This window comes from Phyllopteryx taeniolatus, chromosome 16 (genome assembly GCF_024500385.1).
Source record: "Phyllopteryx taeniolatus isolate TA_2022b chromosome 16, UOR_Ptae_1.2, whole genome shotgun sequence".
Lineage (NCBI taxonomy): Eukaryota > Metazoa > Chordata > Actinopteri > Syngnathiformes > Syngnathidae > Phyllopteryx > Phyllopteryx taeniolatus.
This window is the reverse complement of record NC_084517.1, coordinates 6,505,094-6,522,218: the sequence shown is the minus strand read 5'-3', so window position 1 is coordinate 6,522,218 and position 17,125 is coordinate 6,505,094. Positions and strand designations below refer to the sequence as shown.

General features: G+C 42.3%; 1 protein-coding gene across 1 annotated transcript; it reads right to left on the bottom strand.

Moving 5' to 3' along the window:
* Positions 1–229: 229 nt before the first annotated feature.
* Positions 230–16,095, bottom strand: carhsp1 (calcium regulated heat stable protein 1). The gene is made up of 5 exons (XM_061749896.1): positions 15,948–16,095; positions 3,370–3,465; positions 3,082–3,196; positions 2,302–2,424; positions 230–947 (listed from the first exon to the last, which is right to left on the bottom strand). The coding sequence occupies exons 2-5, from the start codon at positions 3,437–3,439 to the stop codon at positions 785–787; spliced, it is 471 nt and encodes a 156-aa protein (XP_061605880.1). The 5' UTR covers positions 3,440–3,465; positions 15,948–16,095; the 3' UTR covers positions 230–784.
* Between the last annotated feature and the right edge of the window lie 1,030 nt (positions 16,096–17,125).

The window sequence follows — 17,125 nt, the reverse complement described above, 5'->3', positions numbered from 1 at the left end:
AACGGCGGGCCACGACCGATCCGGTGTGGAATTCTTCGGATGAACGTTCATATTTGTTTGGGGAAGTTTGAAGCCGGATGCCCTTCCTGACGCAACCCTCTGCAAGCTTTCATTGGAATTTTGTGTCGAAGCCCATATTATAGCCGACCGCTTTTGTGCCATTCGACTTTGTAGGTCGAAGTGCAGCCGTGCGCCTCAAACTAATTATGAAATCGGCAAAACACTCACATGATGACAACTCTTTAATAGACTCACTATATCCAACCACACATGATCAAATACCGGCCATGTAGAATAGGCACAAGAAGTTTAAGTTTGGATGGCAGAAATAGGCACAGTGTTGACCTGGTTAAAAGGAAGGGAAAAAAAAAAACAAAAACATTTTGCAACATTGGACCACCAGACGTTCCAATATGAATTAACAACAGCCTTATGATTTCAGTTGTGGCCTTAATGTAGCAAAGAAAGCTGGTAAACTGCAAGGAAAATACAGTACATATTTTCAAATAATGACACAACTTTAAACAAGGTCAAGTGTCAAAACAACGTGCCCAAAATTTCAGTGTGACAATATATTGTAAGCCTTTTATGTAATAAGTATGTCCACCATAATTCTATTCATATACCCGTCAAACCAACTATATGTTTTTGTTCCAAAGTATAGACTTCCATTTGCTAGAGGGCAACAAAAGATAATGATTCCATTCCATTTGAAAGAAATTGCCTGCTTCAGGCAGTTAACCCCATCATCTAGTACTCGTCGTTCTACGCGCCATTCCAGCATTCAGCCGGTGACGACGTTTCCGGTCCAGGTCTCGTGTTTGGTTCCCGGCTTAAGGTGGGTGATGGTTACCTCGACCGCCTGGACCTTCTCGAATTTCGGAGGGATGGAGCACAACTTGTAGCTCACCTCGTCACCTTCCACTGGCACGTACTCACCCTCGATGCTGAAACATAGAACAGTTTACACACTATTTAGCAAACATCTTGCCCTCTGTGCCAGATGCGATATCAGGCCGGGTACACAAAACACCAAATTGGAGCCTGATTGGAAACCCTTCTGATCGATGTTAGCAAAGCCCCATTAGAGGATGTCTGTAAAAGATTCAAATGAGCGATGATCTTGTGGTGTGGGGTGTTTTACAAGTGATTTTTCCTCCCCGATCTGCCCAACGGTCGTAAACATTGAGCATGTTCAGTAGTTCCGATTGGAAATCCTTTATGATGTGCGAGATCGGCTGATCCACAGACTCTGTGATTATCGTGTGGAACAGAACGATAGGCAGTTAGGAAGAGAGGAGAAAATTGTCATGTGTGGAGTCTCTCACATGAAATAATAATAAATAAATAAATAAATGGTTGAAAAACATCAAGAATGCTTAGAACAGCTGGTGATGTCATCACAGCACCGTTTCCTTACTCCATATAATTTGCATCAGTTAATAAATATTGTGGAAGAAAATCCTGATAGTAGGCCATAGGGGGTAAAGGTTCCTCAAACTTGCCATTGCAGCATCCCGTGAGTTTCCTGAATATGTCTACCTATACACAGTGAATACCCATTTACCCATTTGTTCTCCCAACCACCTGCAATAGGTGAGAATCAGCAGTCAAGGGACCCTATAAAAGATTGCCGTGAACATATTTAAACTTAATGAAATCATGTTTAAATGTACAGTATTTGCAAGCATAAAATATATAGACACACTGTAGTGTATGTATTATTGTGTCTGCAGATATCTGAGACTTTAAGAGGCGGCGCCTTGTGGGGTGGCGGGTAACGTCGGCGAGTCTGCATGTGAGTCTCTGGCCGTGAGCTGTGGCTGCCAACAGCTCCTGCGTGAGTGTATGCGTTTTGACTGTTCAATAAATGACTGAAAACTGCATCTGCGACTGTGGCTCTCCTTTCCAATATGCAAGGGCATTAAAGTAAGTATTAGTATCTTGTAAAAACCCATAAAAAAAAAAACAATTGCCTCCAAAAAACAAATGTGATCTAGTGGTGTTCCCAACTGTGAAAAGCTGAAAAAATTGCACAGTACATATAACAGGTTTCTGTTACATGAAAGTGATTTTTTTTTTTTTCAAGGTTATAGATGTCAGGTTGTTAAAAAAAAAAGCAAACCATCTTGCTTGTATGTATCAATTGTACAGCACTTCATCTTATATTGCACCGTATTATTGTACTATATTGTATCACATTATGTCATATTGGTATTGCATCTTTATCGGAGTGAACGGTACCACAATGGGAGTTGCGCAACACGTATGGCAAATGCATGCACCCGCGCATGCGCTTACTCTGAGATGTGGACAAAGATGTCACTTCCTCCATCCGCAGGTGTGATGAAGCCATGACCTTTGGCGCGGGAAAAACATTTGCACACGCCAGCAAAAACCGGACCCTCTGATGCACGAGCAGTCCTGTATCCAAAGGAGTTGAGGAAATGATCAACAACATCCAACTATGTCAACACAAGACTGTGATGGTGAGGTGGCAAAATACGTCAACGCTGAACGACAAATCATGCGACACGTTAAAGTAAAACAACTGATTCAACTCATGTACTTAAAGTAAAAAAAAAAATAATAATAATAATGAAGATGGAATTATATCCGATAGAAAGTATACATGAGGTTTTCAAATATACGCATTAAAAGTAAAAAGTCCCGAAAAATAAATACTCAAGTAGAAACCCACAATAATTTGCTTGAGAAAAGAGTATTTGTCCTTTATTTGTACTTTCCACCTCTGCTTGTTAAGAGTCACAAGGCACTGAGATTGCTTGTTGTGATGGTACAATTCCGAGAACCTTTTGAAGTCACATGATAGGAAAACCAAAAACTATTTCTTTAACTAACTAACTAACTAACCTCATTTTTTTAGATTACAAACTTTGTTCACTGTGTTTTTTGTTGTTGTTGAGCAAAAACGACATTGCCCGACAGCAGATTTTAGGACAGAGGGAAGATTTTGCGCCAGAAGGTCGGTGTGACATTTCTTTAGTTTGTTTCTCAAAAATGCCTCTAAACCCTGCAAATGATGTGCGTGTGCGTGTGCGTGTGCGTGCGCGCCCTCACGCTGAGCAGGTCCTGTTCCTGCGAGTGGGCATGGGGCTGGGTATATTAAAGCCCCGTACGGGGGAGGGGGAGGGGGAGCGGTCTCGGTGTTTGCACACTGGAGGCCTGAGGGACTCTGATTGGATGAGAAGAAGAAAAAAAAAAAAAAACACGTTAGCTCACAACACTATACACCTCTGCTACTCAGCAGCTTGCTCCTGATTCCATCCAAACCAAAACATGTCGGCCACTTTTGGAAAAGTACATTTGAACAAATTCTGTGCCCTTTTCCGACTCTGCTCGTGATACCTTTTGACACGGTGGTTGGTGATCCTCCAGAGTTCAACGGTGGGGTCGTGGATCGTGCCTGATAGGACATGGCGGTAGAAGGAAATAGGTCGGCACCTAAAAGCAATCAAACAAAACAATCAATCTGGGTGGAGGATAAGACACAAATATATTTCCGTCTCAGTGTAGTAACACGAAATAAACACCTTAAGTTCATGCACGGCAAGTTTGCGTTTTGCCTTTCGACCCTCAAATCAAACCTGAAGAACAACTCGTTCTGAACATTTATCCAATTTGGTTCCAACTTTGCATGTTCTCCCTGAGCTTGTGTGGGGTTTTCTCCTGGTATTCCGGTTCCCTCCCGCATTCCAAAAATATGGATGTTAGGTGAATGGAAACCTCTAAATCAGGGGTGGGCAACTCATTTTCCAAAGGGGACACACCCTCACCTCAACTTCATGTATTCTATCAGCTGTCCCAATATGCACTGTACATTTCCTTTTTTTTCCAGGTATAAAGTTCCAAAGCTGCACAAAACTTTACCACCTGGCACAGCATCATGCATGATTCCACCACAGATAGCAGTGATGGCAGAGGGGGGGAAAAAGTCACAACCCCAAAAAAGGAAATGAGGTACTAGTGCAACATGTCTCTCCTCGCTTGCTCTGTACAAGTGACACTAAATTATCATCAATAAGAATCAAAGGAATGACCGTCGCTCAACACCTTTTTATGAAAGAACAGTCCAGAAACCGTACTCTACCGCGATACTTTGAGCAAAAGTATTACACAAAAGTTTGCAATAGGTTTGGCAATACAATGACCTTTTTGACACTTCAAATGACAGTTCATGTTAAAAAGCCACCCCCCCCCCCCAGTCTTCGGAATTGTTAAATGAAAACCTCTCTGACAATTTCAATCCAAACGGAATTATTTTGATAAAAGGCAGAATGTTTGATATCGACTCATTAGATTGTGTCGGTGAAGCGGGCAGGCAGAATAACAGTGCGATGAAGAGACAAGCGAAGATCCCTGCAGCACCCAACTGTCGCAAGGTCACCTGTCTCACGATGCAAGAACTCATTTGACGTCACACCTCGACCGGTACAATGCACTTGGCTATAGGAAAAGACAACAAAATGCTACTTAAGTGATTTCGTTCAAAAGTATTGTGCATAAAAAAATGTATCAGGATAAATGTTCGTAAAGATTCAATGCAAATGTCATTTAAAAGTGAAATATAACTGACTGTACTGTACTGTACTGTACTTGGGAAGAAAATTGCTAAGTTACAACAGGTTGGATGCATAGCGACAAGCTTCATTCTAAGTTTGATTGAATGTCATGTTTTAAATGTACATTTGTATTTGTATTTAATTGAATCATTCTTTTGCAGACTACGAGAGAGCCCGTGTACGTGGACCGCACTTTGAGGATTATGGAATCGGCTGCATTTTTGTCACGTTATCAAGATACTTGTCCAAATAAATGTACTTTTAGTGGTACAAGGCATTAAAATGAACAAGAAATTGAAAAAACAAGGGTGGTCTCATATTTTTTCCCCCATGATAGTATATAGAACGTGTCCAGAAAACTAAACACCGAAGGAGCAAAGGAAGAAAAAAGTGATTAAGTGGTAGCTAATGAATATCACAACACAATCAAATCAAACGACTGTAATACAATTTCCACACAGTCTTGTGCAACTTTCCATACTCAGCGATACTTCTACCCAGAAACCCCGCTGCGAGAGCAAATACCCACATGAACGAAGACGTGCGAACACGCGCACAGGAAGGATGAGCCATTTCAACAATCTGCTCATCTCGCTGCCCCGCTTTGTCAAATCACATCGTAAGTTGCGTTCACAGGAAATGGACATTTTTTGAAGCGTAAAGAGTACACTGCAGTTCAACGGCAAGTATGATATCAGCATTTAATGCGTCAAAATGAAATCTCTTAAGATGCGTCAGTGAAGTTCCAGGACTGGTATCACTAAAGAAATATTTCAAATTCCAAGTCCAAGCTTTCCCCTTCAAAGTAATCCCCTTGCAGTCGACCGCACTTTCCCAGGTTGGAAGAATTCTTCTCGAATCCTCCGCACGGCCATCTTGATGTCATCCAAGTCTTCAAAACGTGTCCCTTTGATGACCCCCTTGAGCTTGGGAGGGGGGGGGGAAATAATAATAATAATAATACAAATTCACAGGGAGCCAGGTCGGGCGAAGGGGGAAGTCGTTCGTCTTGGCCAGGAACTGTCAGATGCTCAGGGCAATGTGAGCAGGTGTGTTGTCGTGATTTCGCCTCTTCTCAAATTGCGAACAAGGCAGGATCTCTTTACAGACGTGCTGGTTGATCGTCTGGGCCACATTGAAGGGGAAAACTTGGAAATATATCTTTGGAGCACAGTCCTGAAACCTTTACGACGAGAGACGTTTTGCAACTGAATACGGCCTTGTAAAATCTGCATTCCAGTGAAAGCTTTTCCACCTCACAAGAATTTCAATAAGTGCAGTAATTGTTAATATATTTTATATCCAGTTATTTTGTTGTGTGAAAAAGTGATACCAACAGCGATACTAGCTTTGGCCATTAGTTTACATGATAACTTAAAAAGAAGATCATCAAAAAAACATATGTTTTTCATAATGCAATGTTGAAGTTGTAAAGTTGGTTGTATGGTCTCAATGTTTCATTGTACGTCTCTCAAAAGATATCTCTAAAACGGATCTATGAAAATTCTTTTTTCTCCACTGACCACGTCCAAGGTGAGATCCTTGAATTGTTTGAATGTGCGGCAGGAAGTCCTGTCGCCTCCCATCCTGCTGGGCCTCGCTAGCAGACCGCAAAAGCTCTTCGAGATTGCAAATAGTGGCATCATCAATTATTCCGATCTGGAGACAAACATGAAATCACACCGGTGCAGTCAGCAATATGCACCGGTGTGCACAGAAATCTTGGAACAGGAAGGTGCCATTGAGTGTCCAAAATGTCTCGGCGTGCTGAAGCATTCCGAGTTCCTTTGACTGGAGCTCAGCGGCTCATGTTTTGGACATTTCCAACATTGTGGGAAGAGTTTGGCGATGGCCCCATCCTGTTCCAACATGGCTGTGCATCAGTGCACAAATCAAAGTTCCCAAAGACATCGATGAGAGAGTTTGATGTGGATGAACTTGACTGGCCTGCACAATCCTAAACCTCAACCCTGCAGAACACTTCTGGATAAACTGAAGTGGAGACTGAGAGCCAGGACTTCTCGTCCAACATCAGTGTGTCAACTCCCAAATGCGCTTCTGGAAAAATGCTCATAAATTCCCTTAAACACACTCCTTGTAAACCTTGTGGAAAGCCTTTCCAAAACTGCCGAGGGTGGCCCGATGTCATATTCAACCCTATTCATCCCTAAGAATGGGATGTCACTTAAAAGTCATCTCTGAGTCGAGGCAGGCGAACGAATACTTTTGGCAATATCGCGTATGTTGGATTGGATAGTTAATGCACGGACAATAGTTTCGGTTTCTATTTTGTGTAATTGTACAAATATCTTCTCGTACGTGCTATTCTTGTATTTCCTGCAGCTATTATTGCTGCTAAAATGATGCAGATTTCCCCATTTTGGGACTAAAAAAAGGTTATCTTATATAATAAAGATGTATTAGTAATAATGTACTTTTAACCTTCTCGGCCCCTGTTCTGTGACATATTGTATGCGGCGACGTTCTGTTTCGGTCCCAGGCAGCATCCTGTGTCGCCGTGTCGTATTTTCTCTCACAGTATTTATTTGCCTGCTAGTTTGCGGTGAATTTCAGGCTGAGCAGGGAGCTTTGAATTGGCGTTGCAAAGTCTCCTGCAGAGACGTCTCGGTTGATAATTTTTTGATTGGCCCAAAGTTCAAGATAGTGGGTCACCGCAATTATTATGCCTCCTTCCATTCCACCTTTGCCGTTTCCAGTACAAGTCAGAAATCACTCCGCCAGCCCCGCTCCCATTGGAGGAGCTTTCTGACGTCACCGCATCACCGCGAGGACATGATGCCGAGCGTCAGACGTGATGCGGTGCGTGGCTTCAAAACGCGCTGTTGTCCCCTCAGAATCAGAATCAAAAGCAACTTTATTTGCCAAGTATGTCCAAAAAACACACAGGGAATTTGTCTCCGGTAGTTGGAGCCGCTCGAGTACGACAGCAGACGGTCAATTGACAGAGAAAACACTTTGGAGACACAAAGACATTGAGAAGAAAAAAAAAACAGTCACTGAGCAGTAAAGGGTGGCTAGTTATCTGGTAATGCTGGTAGAATTATTTGTTGTTTTTTTTTGACAATTGTGCAAAAAGATGCAGAGTCCTCTAGCACTTCGAGCAGTTTGAATGACTAATATTGCAATAGTCCGGTGCAAAGAGCATCGCGCAAAGACTTCGCCGAGACTTCAAGGAGCGGACGCAGTTTAAAGTGACGAGTGGCGCGATCATCTGGGACAATGTCAATTGCGCACGACCGCGCACCGCCGTGGTTTTTGCTTCTGGCATAACAATATCCTGTTTCGGTCGTGTTGTTTTCTTTTGGCCCAAAACAGAAAATGCCGAAGATTTTGGTGACCGAATTTTTGGTGCATCCCTAAATTAAACTGGTTATGAATCAGTTACTGGTTTGGTCTGTAACACAATCGATTATCAAACTCGCAATCAATGAATTTAATAACGGGTTAGTTGTTGATTAATTGTCGGACCTCTACATATATCAAATATGCAAAGTCACAAAAGGAATTCAAAGACTTCTTTATGCTATGCCAAGATGAGCAGATCATTTTGAAATGACCGGTTTCCAGCTCTTATTGCATAACATGAAGCGGACAAAGGTTGTGATGAGCTTCAGGCAGGTATGTGAAGACCTGAATGCTTTGGTATGCGACAGAGGCTAATTCACATCCACCATTCAGCCGGTGCTGAGCCGTTAAGGCGGAAAGCGTCCACCTCAAACACAAACAAGCTATTATATGGCGCTCTTTGTGGGCTTGAAAGCATGTGTGGGTGTGCGTATGCATGCAGAAGGCCAAATGGGATGCGTTGACGTAACTGCAGAAGAGGGTCCCGATCCTGCGACAGGATGATTCATCCTCAACATGCGTCAGTGCCACATCCCCTCAGTGAATGCAAGCTGTATTTCACACCTCTGTATCGTCAAAATCCACATACCCAAAGTTGCGTCATTACAGCCGAGCGGTCGAAAATGACAAAAGATGTTAATATCCACTGGGGCTGCAGATATTTTCTTTGCTGCAATAGACATTTAATCAACTGTAATATTAAAAGTGGCCAGCAGGAGGACTAGTTTGGACACATTCAAAAGATTCAAAGATTGTAGAAGAAAGAAGGCGGCGGCGCACCGTATTGAACGGTGCAGTCTCAGTTACGGGGTCTATTTCTGTATTTAACACATCCATAAGGCGCACCGGACTATTGGGTACAGGCATGGTAAAACATACGCTAGCTTAAAACACACGCTAGCATGCACGCTAAAACATGTTTTTAAAAAGGCAGCGGGAGCAAAACTGAGTTGGGTTGTACTTTATTGAAGTATTTAACAAAGTACTCACGTTATTTTTGGATCAATCCTCATCCACAAATCCATCAAAGTCCTCATGTTCAGCTGGGCAAGTTCTCCATCAAACACGCCGGGTTCCCTCTCGTCATTGTCGGAGTCGGTCTCGTTGCCGTGCGGCTCCTCAGAAACCGCGCCGGCTTTTACGGAAGCTCGAACAACAGTGCAAGCGGACACGTAGGCCCGAGCATCAAGCATCCGCAATCCATTCCCAAATTGTGGCGTAACTCGCCTGGCGCTGCGTCCCAGTCTTAGTAAAGATGTGTTCGCCATCTGTCATCCATGGCTCCCACGCCGCTCGCAACTTCACTTTGAACGCCCTGTTTACACGATGTCCGGCGGTTGGAGTTCCTGCGTCAAGCTCCGAGTTATTGCCCTCAGTCGAATGGTGACTGTAGAGACGCTTCTCCCGGCTGTTCTTTGCTCATTAATCCAAGACCAACTCAGGCCACCTCGCCTTGTTTCCGCAGAAACTCAGCTTCGTCTTCTTGACTTGGCGAAGCTCGTTTTCCTGCTTCCTCCACTTGCGAACCGTGGAGTCGTCGATCTTGAATTCTCTCGCGGCTGCTCGATTCCCATGTTCCTCCGCGTCACTGACAGCCTGCAGTTTATACTGCGCTTCGTAAGCGTGTCTCTTCGTAGGTGACATTTCCTACGGGGGTCGTTAGCCAAACCGATGCCCAAACCGGAACTATATAGCGACTGGGGGCGTGTCTTTCACGCGCTCCCTTCCCCCTTTTAGCGTCCGCATGCTGTCCTCAGTCACGTGCGGACGTCTTCGGATATCTTCCTCTATAGAAGCAGCGTGTCGGCAGGAAATGCTCCCAGTCGGTCAAGCGGAGCGCTCGTTAAAGTCACACAAGAACATTTGCAGATTTTGGAACTCGGTGCACACGTAAGGCGCGACGCATTATAAGGCGCCCCGTCCATTTTGGTGAAAATGGAAGACTTTTAAGTGCGCCTTATGGTCGTGAAAGTACGGTAGTTCATTTTTGGAACGATGAACTGAACTTTCCCAATCTTCTTCTTCTTCTTCTTCTTTCCCTTTCGGCTTGTCCCGTTAGGGGCGTGTCTGATCTGTATTCTATCACATCACAATATATATTGCAGGTTTCCAAAAATATATAGATATATTTTTTTCAAATCATTTTTGTCATGCCTTTTTCATGGGGGGAAAAAAAAAGCAGCACAACGAAAACTAGAAAAAATGGACTGGATTGACTAGCTTGAAGAATTACTGTGTATGCTACTACTGTGCAAGACGTTTCCAAAAGTTGTCCCTTCTGCATCAACATACAATAGCTTTGGTGGTATTTTGCAGATGTTTTTTCCAACACATCAATTCCAATCATACTGCATCATTTCTGTATCATGATGTCATTGGTAGCAAAATACCGCAATGTTGGAATGTGCGTTACTCCGCGTTTCCCACCACTAGATGTTTTGAACCGAACGCTTCGATGATCAGTCAAATTCAGTGATATCATTGGAAGAGAAAGCACAGATTGATCTCGTGTAACCTCAAATGATCATTTGTTACTTCCGGCAAGACACAATCCTTTAAAAGCTACTGGATGTTTCTGTTTCTGACCCGGCTCACTTCTACTTCTCGCCGTATCTGTCCACTGTCTGGTGGACCTATTTGGAACCCTCTCTTTAAACCTTACCGTTTAACGGAAACATACAGAATGATGGAACATTTATTATTTCGTCGTTTGAATACAATAGTCAAATCTGTGGAGTGCCTGTCCACCCAATCAAGTGTGACATTAAACAACCAAGTTAACCTTTTTCTATCTCGCTATCTCTGAAAATGCGGCGGTGAGCGATCTGTGCTGCACTTGTGCCCCTCTTCCATGCATCGGCGAAGCTCATTTACATAAACACTGCCAGAGTGACATGATGGGCCACTTCCGAGCGACACCGTCTGAAATTCTACCACGCAGCGCCGCTATCAAACAGCCACGTGCCACTGCGAGCACGTCCGAGACAAAAGGGAAGCTGAGCATTGAGTTTTGTTGGACACACGGATGAGCGTTAGCTTCTCATCACCAACAATCGGTGACCGTGTCGATGCGGAGGGGGCGGGGGTATTTGTGTTGTAAACTTCTCCATGCGTGGTCTATTATGCAACATACAGTAATACGCCTCCATTCGAGTCGCGTTGAGTGTTTGTACAAGATTCGTTGCAGTACACTCATTGTCTTGGCCTGTTTCACGTCCCCATTAATTCTCTTTTGATCGACCTAGTTACCACGGTGACCTAAAAGGTGAGGACGCTAACTACTGTACGTCTAGTCTGGTCCGCCAATATTATGCTTTAATGTGTGTGCCTATAATTCCAGATCCTTGGAATATTTTGACAAAAGCATGCCACAGAATTGGCATTTCTGGGAACAGAAAAATCCACAATATAGCTCCCTGTCTTTATTTTCGACTACATTTTACAATAACAAACGTGTGTTTCGCTTTCCTTCAGACAGAATTGTGACATACGGTATTTGCTGGGCCTTGCACGTTACTCGTCACAACTGGGTCAGCATGAATTGGGTCATCCAGTCCAAGAAACATAAAAGCACAAAGCCATCACGACACAGCCGATGACGCAGAGACGCTGGCCACCACAACTGTCAAGTTTCAGATCTGAGAAGCTGGTCTGTCTTTTTTTCCATGTATCAAATTCAGTCAATGGCTAGGGACTAACAATGAACTAGTTAATTACTGATTGGAAAACAAACGCCTCAAATGTGTGGCTAAAACAATTGCTTTGAACCAATTGAGGAACATGCTGCGTACTACTTAGCTGGAACCAGCAGAGGCACTGCTGATTCCGTCTCAAGTAGCTGGCGTAAGAAAAACACGACACACACTCAGGGATTGGCGATGAATCCATTTTTTGGGTCCAATTTAATTTGGCTCCGTTTTCTTAAGAATATTTTTTTGCAGCTTTCATAGATGAATTAAGGGACTTTCAATAGTGACTTTTATGCCTGCTAGGAAATCATTTTCACATTGTTTTGCGTACGACAAGAAAGGAGCCCGGTGATCATCTGGATATGGGATGTAGTCTGAGTGAGGGGAAGTGGCTAAGGTTTTTATCAAATGCTGGGAAATTGGTAAGAGAGCGGGAACATTCTTACATGCGATTTGGCAGTGCAAAATTATTAAGATATATATGTACACTACATAGGGAAATGGGTGGATTTTACGAAACCCATATCACCAAGAATATGTTTACCTGGAGGACATACAAAATAGAAATTGGTATCCATGGTGATAATGGTTTTTTTTTTGTGGTCTGATTAAGCAGACTGATTGAGAGCCAATGGATTGAGCTACATTAATTACTGGAATAAAAATATTTCAACAAAGTACGCTCTTCAAACACAGAAAGTACACGCGCTGCTTGTTTGTCAGCTGTCTTCTTGATCATGTTTTTACCAATTTGGCCCAGAGACAGACAATCTAGTTGAATGCAATGTGTCTCTACATATGTATATATAACTTTTCCCTTCTCTGATGGAGTTTGTAACAGGGTAACAAAAATGTGACGAAACCAAAACATTTATTGTTTTCCAGAAAGCCACACATAACCAAATATGAAGAACCCTTTCCGGGATCTTCACAGAAAAAAAGTCAGGAAATGCGTCCACTTTTTAGCTTCGAGAGTTTGTCTGCTCGCATTTGGCCTTGCAAGCCTTCATACTTGGATTCTTTCAATACCGCCACCGCCTCTCGACAGATGAGACAAACAGCTTTTTCTTGGCATTGAACAAAAAAATGATCGTTTGTCCGCTGCAGGTTAAATAGCCTGCATTCTGAATAAACTTTTCGCCATTACTCCGTTCTATATGACAGGGGCAAGTCTAGGAGGGGGTGGGGGGGGTAACAGACTGCAGAAGGGTGGAATAGAACATCACGTTCTACGCGTGTATTAGTCTCGATCGTTTGGCCAGACTTTAAAAAAAAAAATTTAAAAAAAAATCATAATGAGTCTCTGGTAGTGTTCAGGGGGCCGGGCCAAATGTGGAGGCGGGCCGTAGTTTGGGGACCACTGCGTGTACAGCGTGTACATTTTCAATAGTCGAGTCCAGAGGCAGACAGATGTTGTCAGGGGGGCCCTTGTCTCCATTTTCTGTGAAGGAGTCCCTCAAAACTGCCTCAACCCCTGACATTGACATTTATCAAATTCCTTAAATGATTGTACAGTGGAACCCAATATAACTGATATTGAATAAAACAGATTTGCTTACATTTGGATAAAATGTGAAACTGTCAAACATTTTCAAGCTGTTTATTTACATTTATCTACAATAACTTTGTACCGTACTGGGTGTCTTAGGCCACGAAAAAAAAAACCTACAAAACAATCATTTTGTACTGTACAGTAATATGGGTGCATATGGCCTCCCAAAAAAAAAAAAAAAAAAAAAAAAAAAACAGCTATATCGGACGACCTCCTGCCCCTATTACTACGTTATATTGAGGTTCCACTGTAGAAATAAACAAAACAATAAACAATATATATATATATAGAGAGAGAGAGAGAGAGAGAGAGAGAGAGAGAGAGAGAGAGAGAGAGAGAGAGAGAGAGAGAGTTCAACGGCGTGCGTGAAACGGAAAGGAATGTCCCGTTTATTATGCAGGTGTTTGATTCCAACCTCCTGCTACTGTTTAAAAAAAAAAAGTGCACTTCAACCTGTTGTCGTCAGCCACGTGACTTCAACTCTTATGACAAACCCATAAGCTCCCGTCACCCCTTGCCCACCCAATCATCCGATCCGATGTTTTATGTTTCACACAACATGTTTCAACTAGGCTGCCCCTGCAGCTCTGCTCATCCGTTTGAAAACGCGCACAATCCTGGTTGCAGCGCATTCACCTCCCCTCACGTTATCTTGCTCCCCAAAATACAAAACAATGCATCTTCATGGTGAAGCGCCATTTAGCATTTGGCTGCACACAAACGGAATAAGTTGCCAACAGAAGTGACGTCCGCCCCAAGTCTGAATGTTTTCAAGTCCAACTTCAAAACTCTTCTTTTTTCTCTTTCCACTTTTAAATGATATTTCTCGCACTGTACGCTCTTTGAATTGTACTTTTATTTGATTCTCTTTGTTTGAAATGTTTATAAGCTGTTTTTTGTATTTGTTTTTAAATGCTTTTAATCATGTAAAGAACATTGAGTTACCGTCTGCATGACATGGCGCGACATAAATAAATGTGCTTTGCTTATATTTTCAGGTGGGTCTTTGTGAGCAAGAAATGACAAATGTCAAAAGACTGAGAAACATGAAAAAATAACATTTTTGTCTTTTTTCTCCATTTTATACGTTTACATTTCTCATCCAAAACAGGCAGAGTCTATTTTCTTAATGAAGTTGATTACAATGCAATAGTTTAATTCACTTTAAGTCATTAACTCTAACCTGCCTAACACCAAGATATACTAGCATTATATACACGACAATTATATCTCAAGCATTCCATGCAAGCGTGATCACCTCATGCCAAAATATAGGACCAATATGTGGTCACGCTTTGCAGTTACACATGCAAAATTTCTTTTTTTTATTTGTTGCACATTTTTATCCTACTGTATTGTCACATGTATACAATTTGTCAAGAAATAAAAGGCAGTTTACCATTCGAAGTTGTGTTTAAATAATGGTTAACCTGAAAGAAGTTACATTTCACACACTTTTAAAATGCAGGTTTTGCTGAAAAGCAAAAAAAAAAAAAAAGACAATTTGAGAGGAAAAAAAACAACTTTTTCTCCAAATGCACAAAACCAAAAATGTACAAAACTGTGGCCCAAAAACCAAGGTAAAGCTTGTACCGTGGGTTATCTTTACTAGTGTTTCCCAACCAGTGTGCTGTGGCACATTAACGTGCCGTGACAGATCAGATGTGCAATTATCCAATTTCACCTCACTCGTCTGAAAAGAATTTATTTACTACTAATAATGCATCTTTGTTCATCTCTATCCATCTATACCAGCGACATATAGTGACAGGAAGAATAATAAATGCTCTTCCACTAGATGGCCGAAGGTACAAAGTTACGGAAGCGTATTGCATTCACATTTTTTCTGAGTCATTTTTTTGAGGGCTTTGTTTTTCTGTCTAATCTCCCCCCCTGTTTTGATAATTTTCCCCCCTGTTTTTCTGAGTATTTTTTTTTTCTGAGTAATTCCCCCACCTCACTGTTTTTCTGACTATTTTTTTCCTGAGTTATTGTAACAAATGGAACTCACGCGAGAACCTGCGAACTGCAAGCGACTCTTTGCGGACTCCGTAGTAAGCAACATGACCGGCTTACTTAGTTTGATCAAATTTTATTTTGATATGGGTTTAAGATGGTATTGTTATTAGTCATTAGAAAAAAAATTGTCAGAAAAACAGGAATGAATGCAATACGCTTCCGTACAAAGTTAACCTGTATATCCACTAAACGTTTTTGTTTGGGTGTGTGCAGTGACATTTTGTATTTTTTCCATGTAAAATATGTGCCTTGGCTCAAATTCTGTAAGTTGGAACACACCGCTTGAAACAATTTAGCAGTATCTTTGTAAAGGCTGAATTTTGTGGTTGTTTTCGTCGCATTGTGTTCGATTGTGCAAGAGTTCTCAATGTAGTTGCAGATGAGTGTTTCAAAACAAACAAAAAAAAACTATTTTTTTTTTTGGGGGGGGGGGGATAAAAAAACAAACCTCAAATTCCCCTTTGCTTTTGACAAGGACGGACACACACACACACACACACACACACACAAAGGCGACAATGACATTTGTGGTCAGCATCTACAGAGGCTCACCTTGCAGCACTTGCTTATCTCAGAGGGAGTGGTGTGTTTTCAAGAAACAATGAATCCCCATCACGAAACAGACTCACTACAATACAATTCGCACGGGTGGACGCAGCGAGGAAACGTCGCGGTTCAAATTTCCACGGGACGAAAATGTTTCAGAAGTAAACAGTCGTGTTGCTTTGTGTCACTCACCGTCTCGTCCCACGTGGCACTGTGTAACAATGTGTTTTGGTCAAGTTGTGTTTGTTCCTGTGTAGCTCAGGTCGGGAGGTTGGATTCATCCAGGAACTTCCAGCAACTGGTCGTCCCGCCCTCTCTCTCTCTCTCTCTCTCTCTCGCTTTTTTTCGGAGTGGGCGGGGTTACTCAGACACTGACGTCACTCAATAACACGTTACCGTAAAGCCAGCTACAAGCGGTCATTCCCAAAACGCGAGGCAAAAACAAATGCACCGTAGTTCAGGAACACAACACGCATTTAAAAAAAAAATTATGATTTTTTTTTTTTTTCTCGTCAATGGCGGCGGCATTCCTATTCTGTAAAAAAGTAGAGTCCTCTTTTATCAACCGACATGCTGTCCATATAATTAAAGGCAGAGTTTTGTAGTTTAAAAAAAACAAAAAAAAAAACAACTTTTGTCATATACTGGATGTTAAAAGTGACTATACGACCTGACAGTAGAATATTATTACAATTATTTTTGGGGAAAAAGCGTCCCTCTCTGGCCCCATTTTATGTCTCTAATTCTTCTTTGAAAATCGACTCGGTGCGAGGAGAAATAGCCAGTCAGAGACAGTAGAGACAGGAGGCACGACCGAATAGTGTTGTCGATGTTTTGCTTACACGCACCGCCTCTCCAGGACCCCGCTGAAAGTGTAGAGCTGATCCACTGTTCTACAGCCAGGACGAAAACCGCACTGAATCCGAGATTCCACTTCCCGACGGGCCCTCCACTGTATAACCGTCGAAGAGACCTCGCCAGGGAGAGTAACACATTCCCTGCCATTGACGGCTTTAGAAGTCAAATATCCATGTTAACTGGGAAGGCTGGGAGTGATTAAGGTGTGTGATCCCAGTTGGAACATACCCACCTTTCATCTCTGTTTTCGTCAGAAAAAAATGAATATTCAAGTACAGATATCTGAAAAATCTACTTAACTACAGTAACAAAGTATTTCTACTTTATTTCCCACCACAGAGGGTCGTTACTCTTCGAATTACGCACTCAAGATATTATATGATGTCCATACTCCATTCAATTTGTGACTTTACAAGTATGTGCAAGCAGCAAATAATAAACTTATGTTAAACAAGCCGGTGTTTCTTAACGTTTATTGAACAAAGGCATATGGCGCCCATTTTACATTCGAA

Coding starts and splice junctions, on each gene's coding strand:
- carhsp1 (XM_061749896.1), bottom strand. CDS start 3,439: ATGTCCTATCAGGCACGATCCACGACCCCACCGTTGAACTCTGGAGGA. Junction 2,425..3,081: donor AGGAACAGGACCTGCTCAGC/GTGAGGGCGCGC, acceptor CTTTGGATACAG/GACTGCTCGTGCATCAGAGG. Junction 948..2,301: donor ATCTTTGTCCACATCTCAGA/GTAAGCGCATGC, acceptor TCTATGTTTCAG/CATCGAGGGTGAGTACGTGC.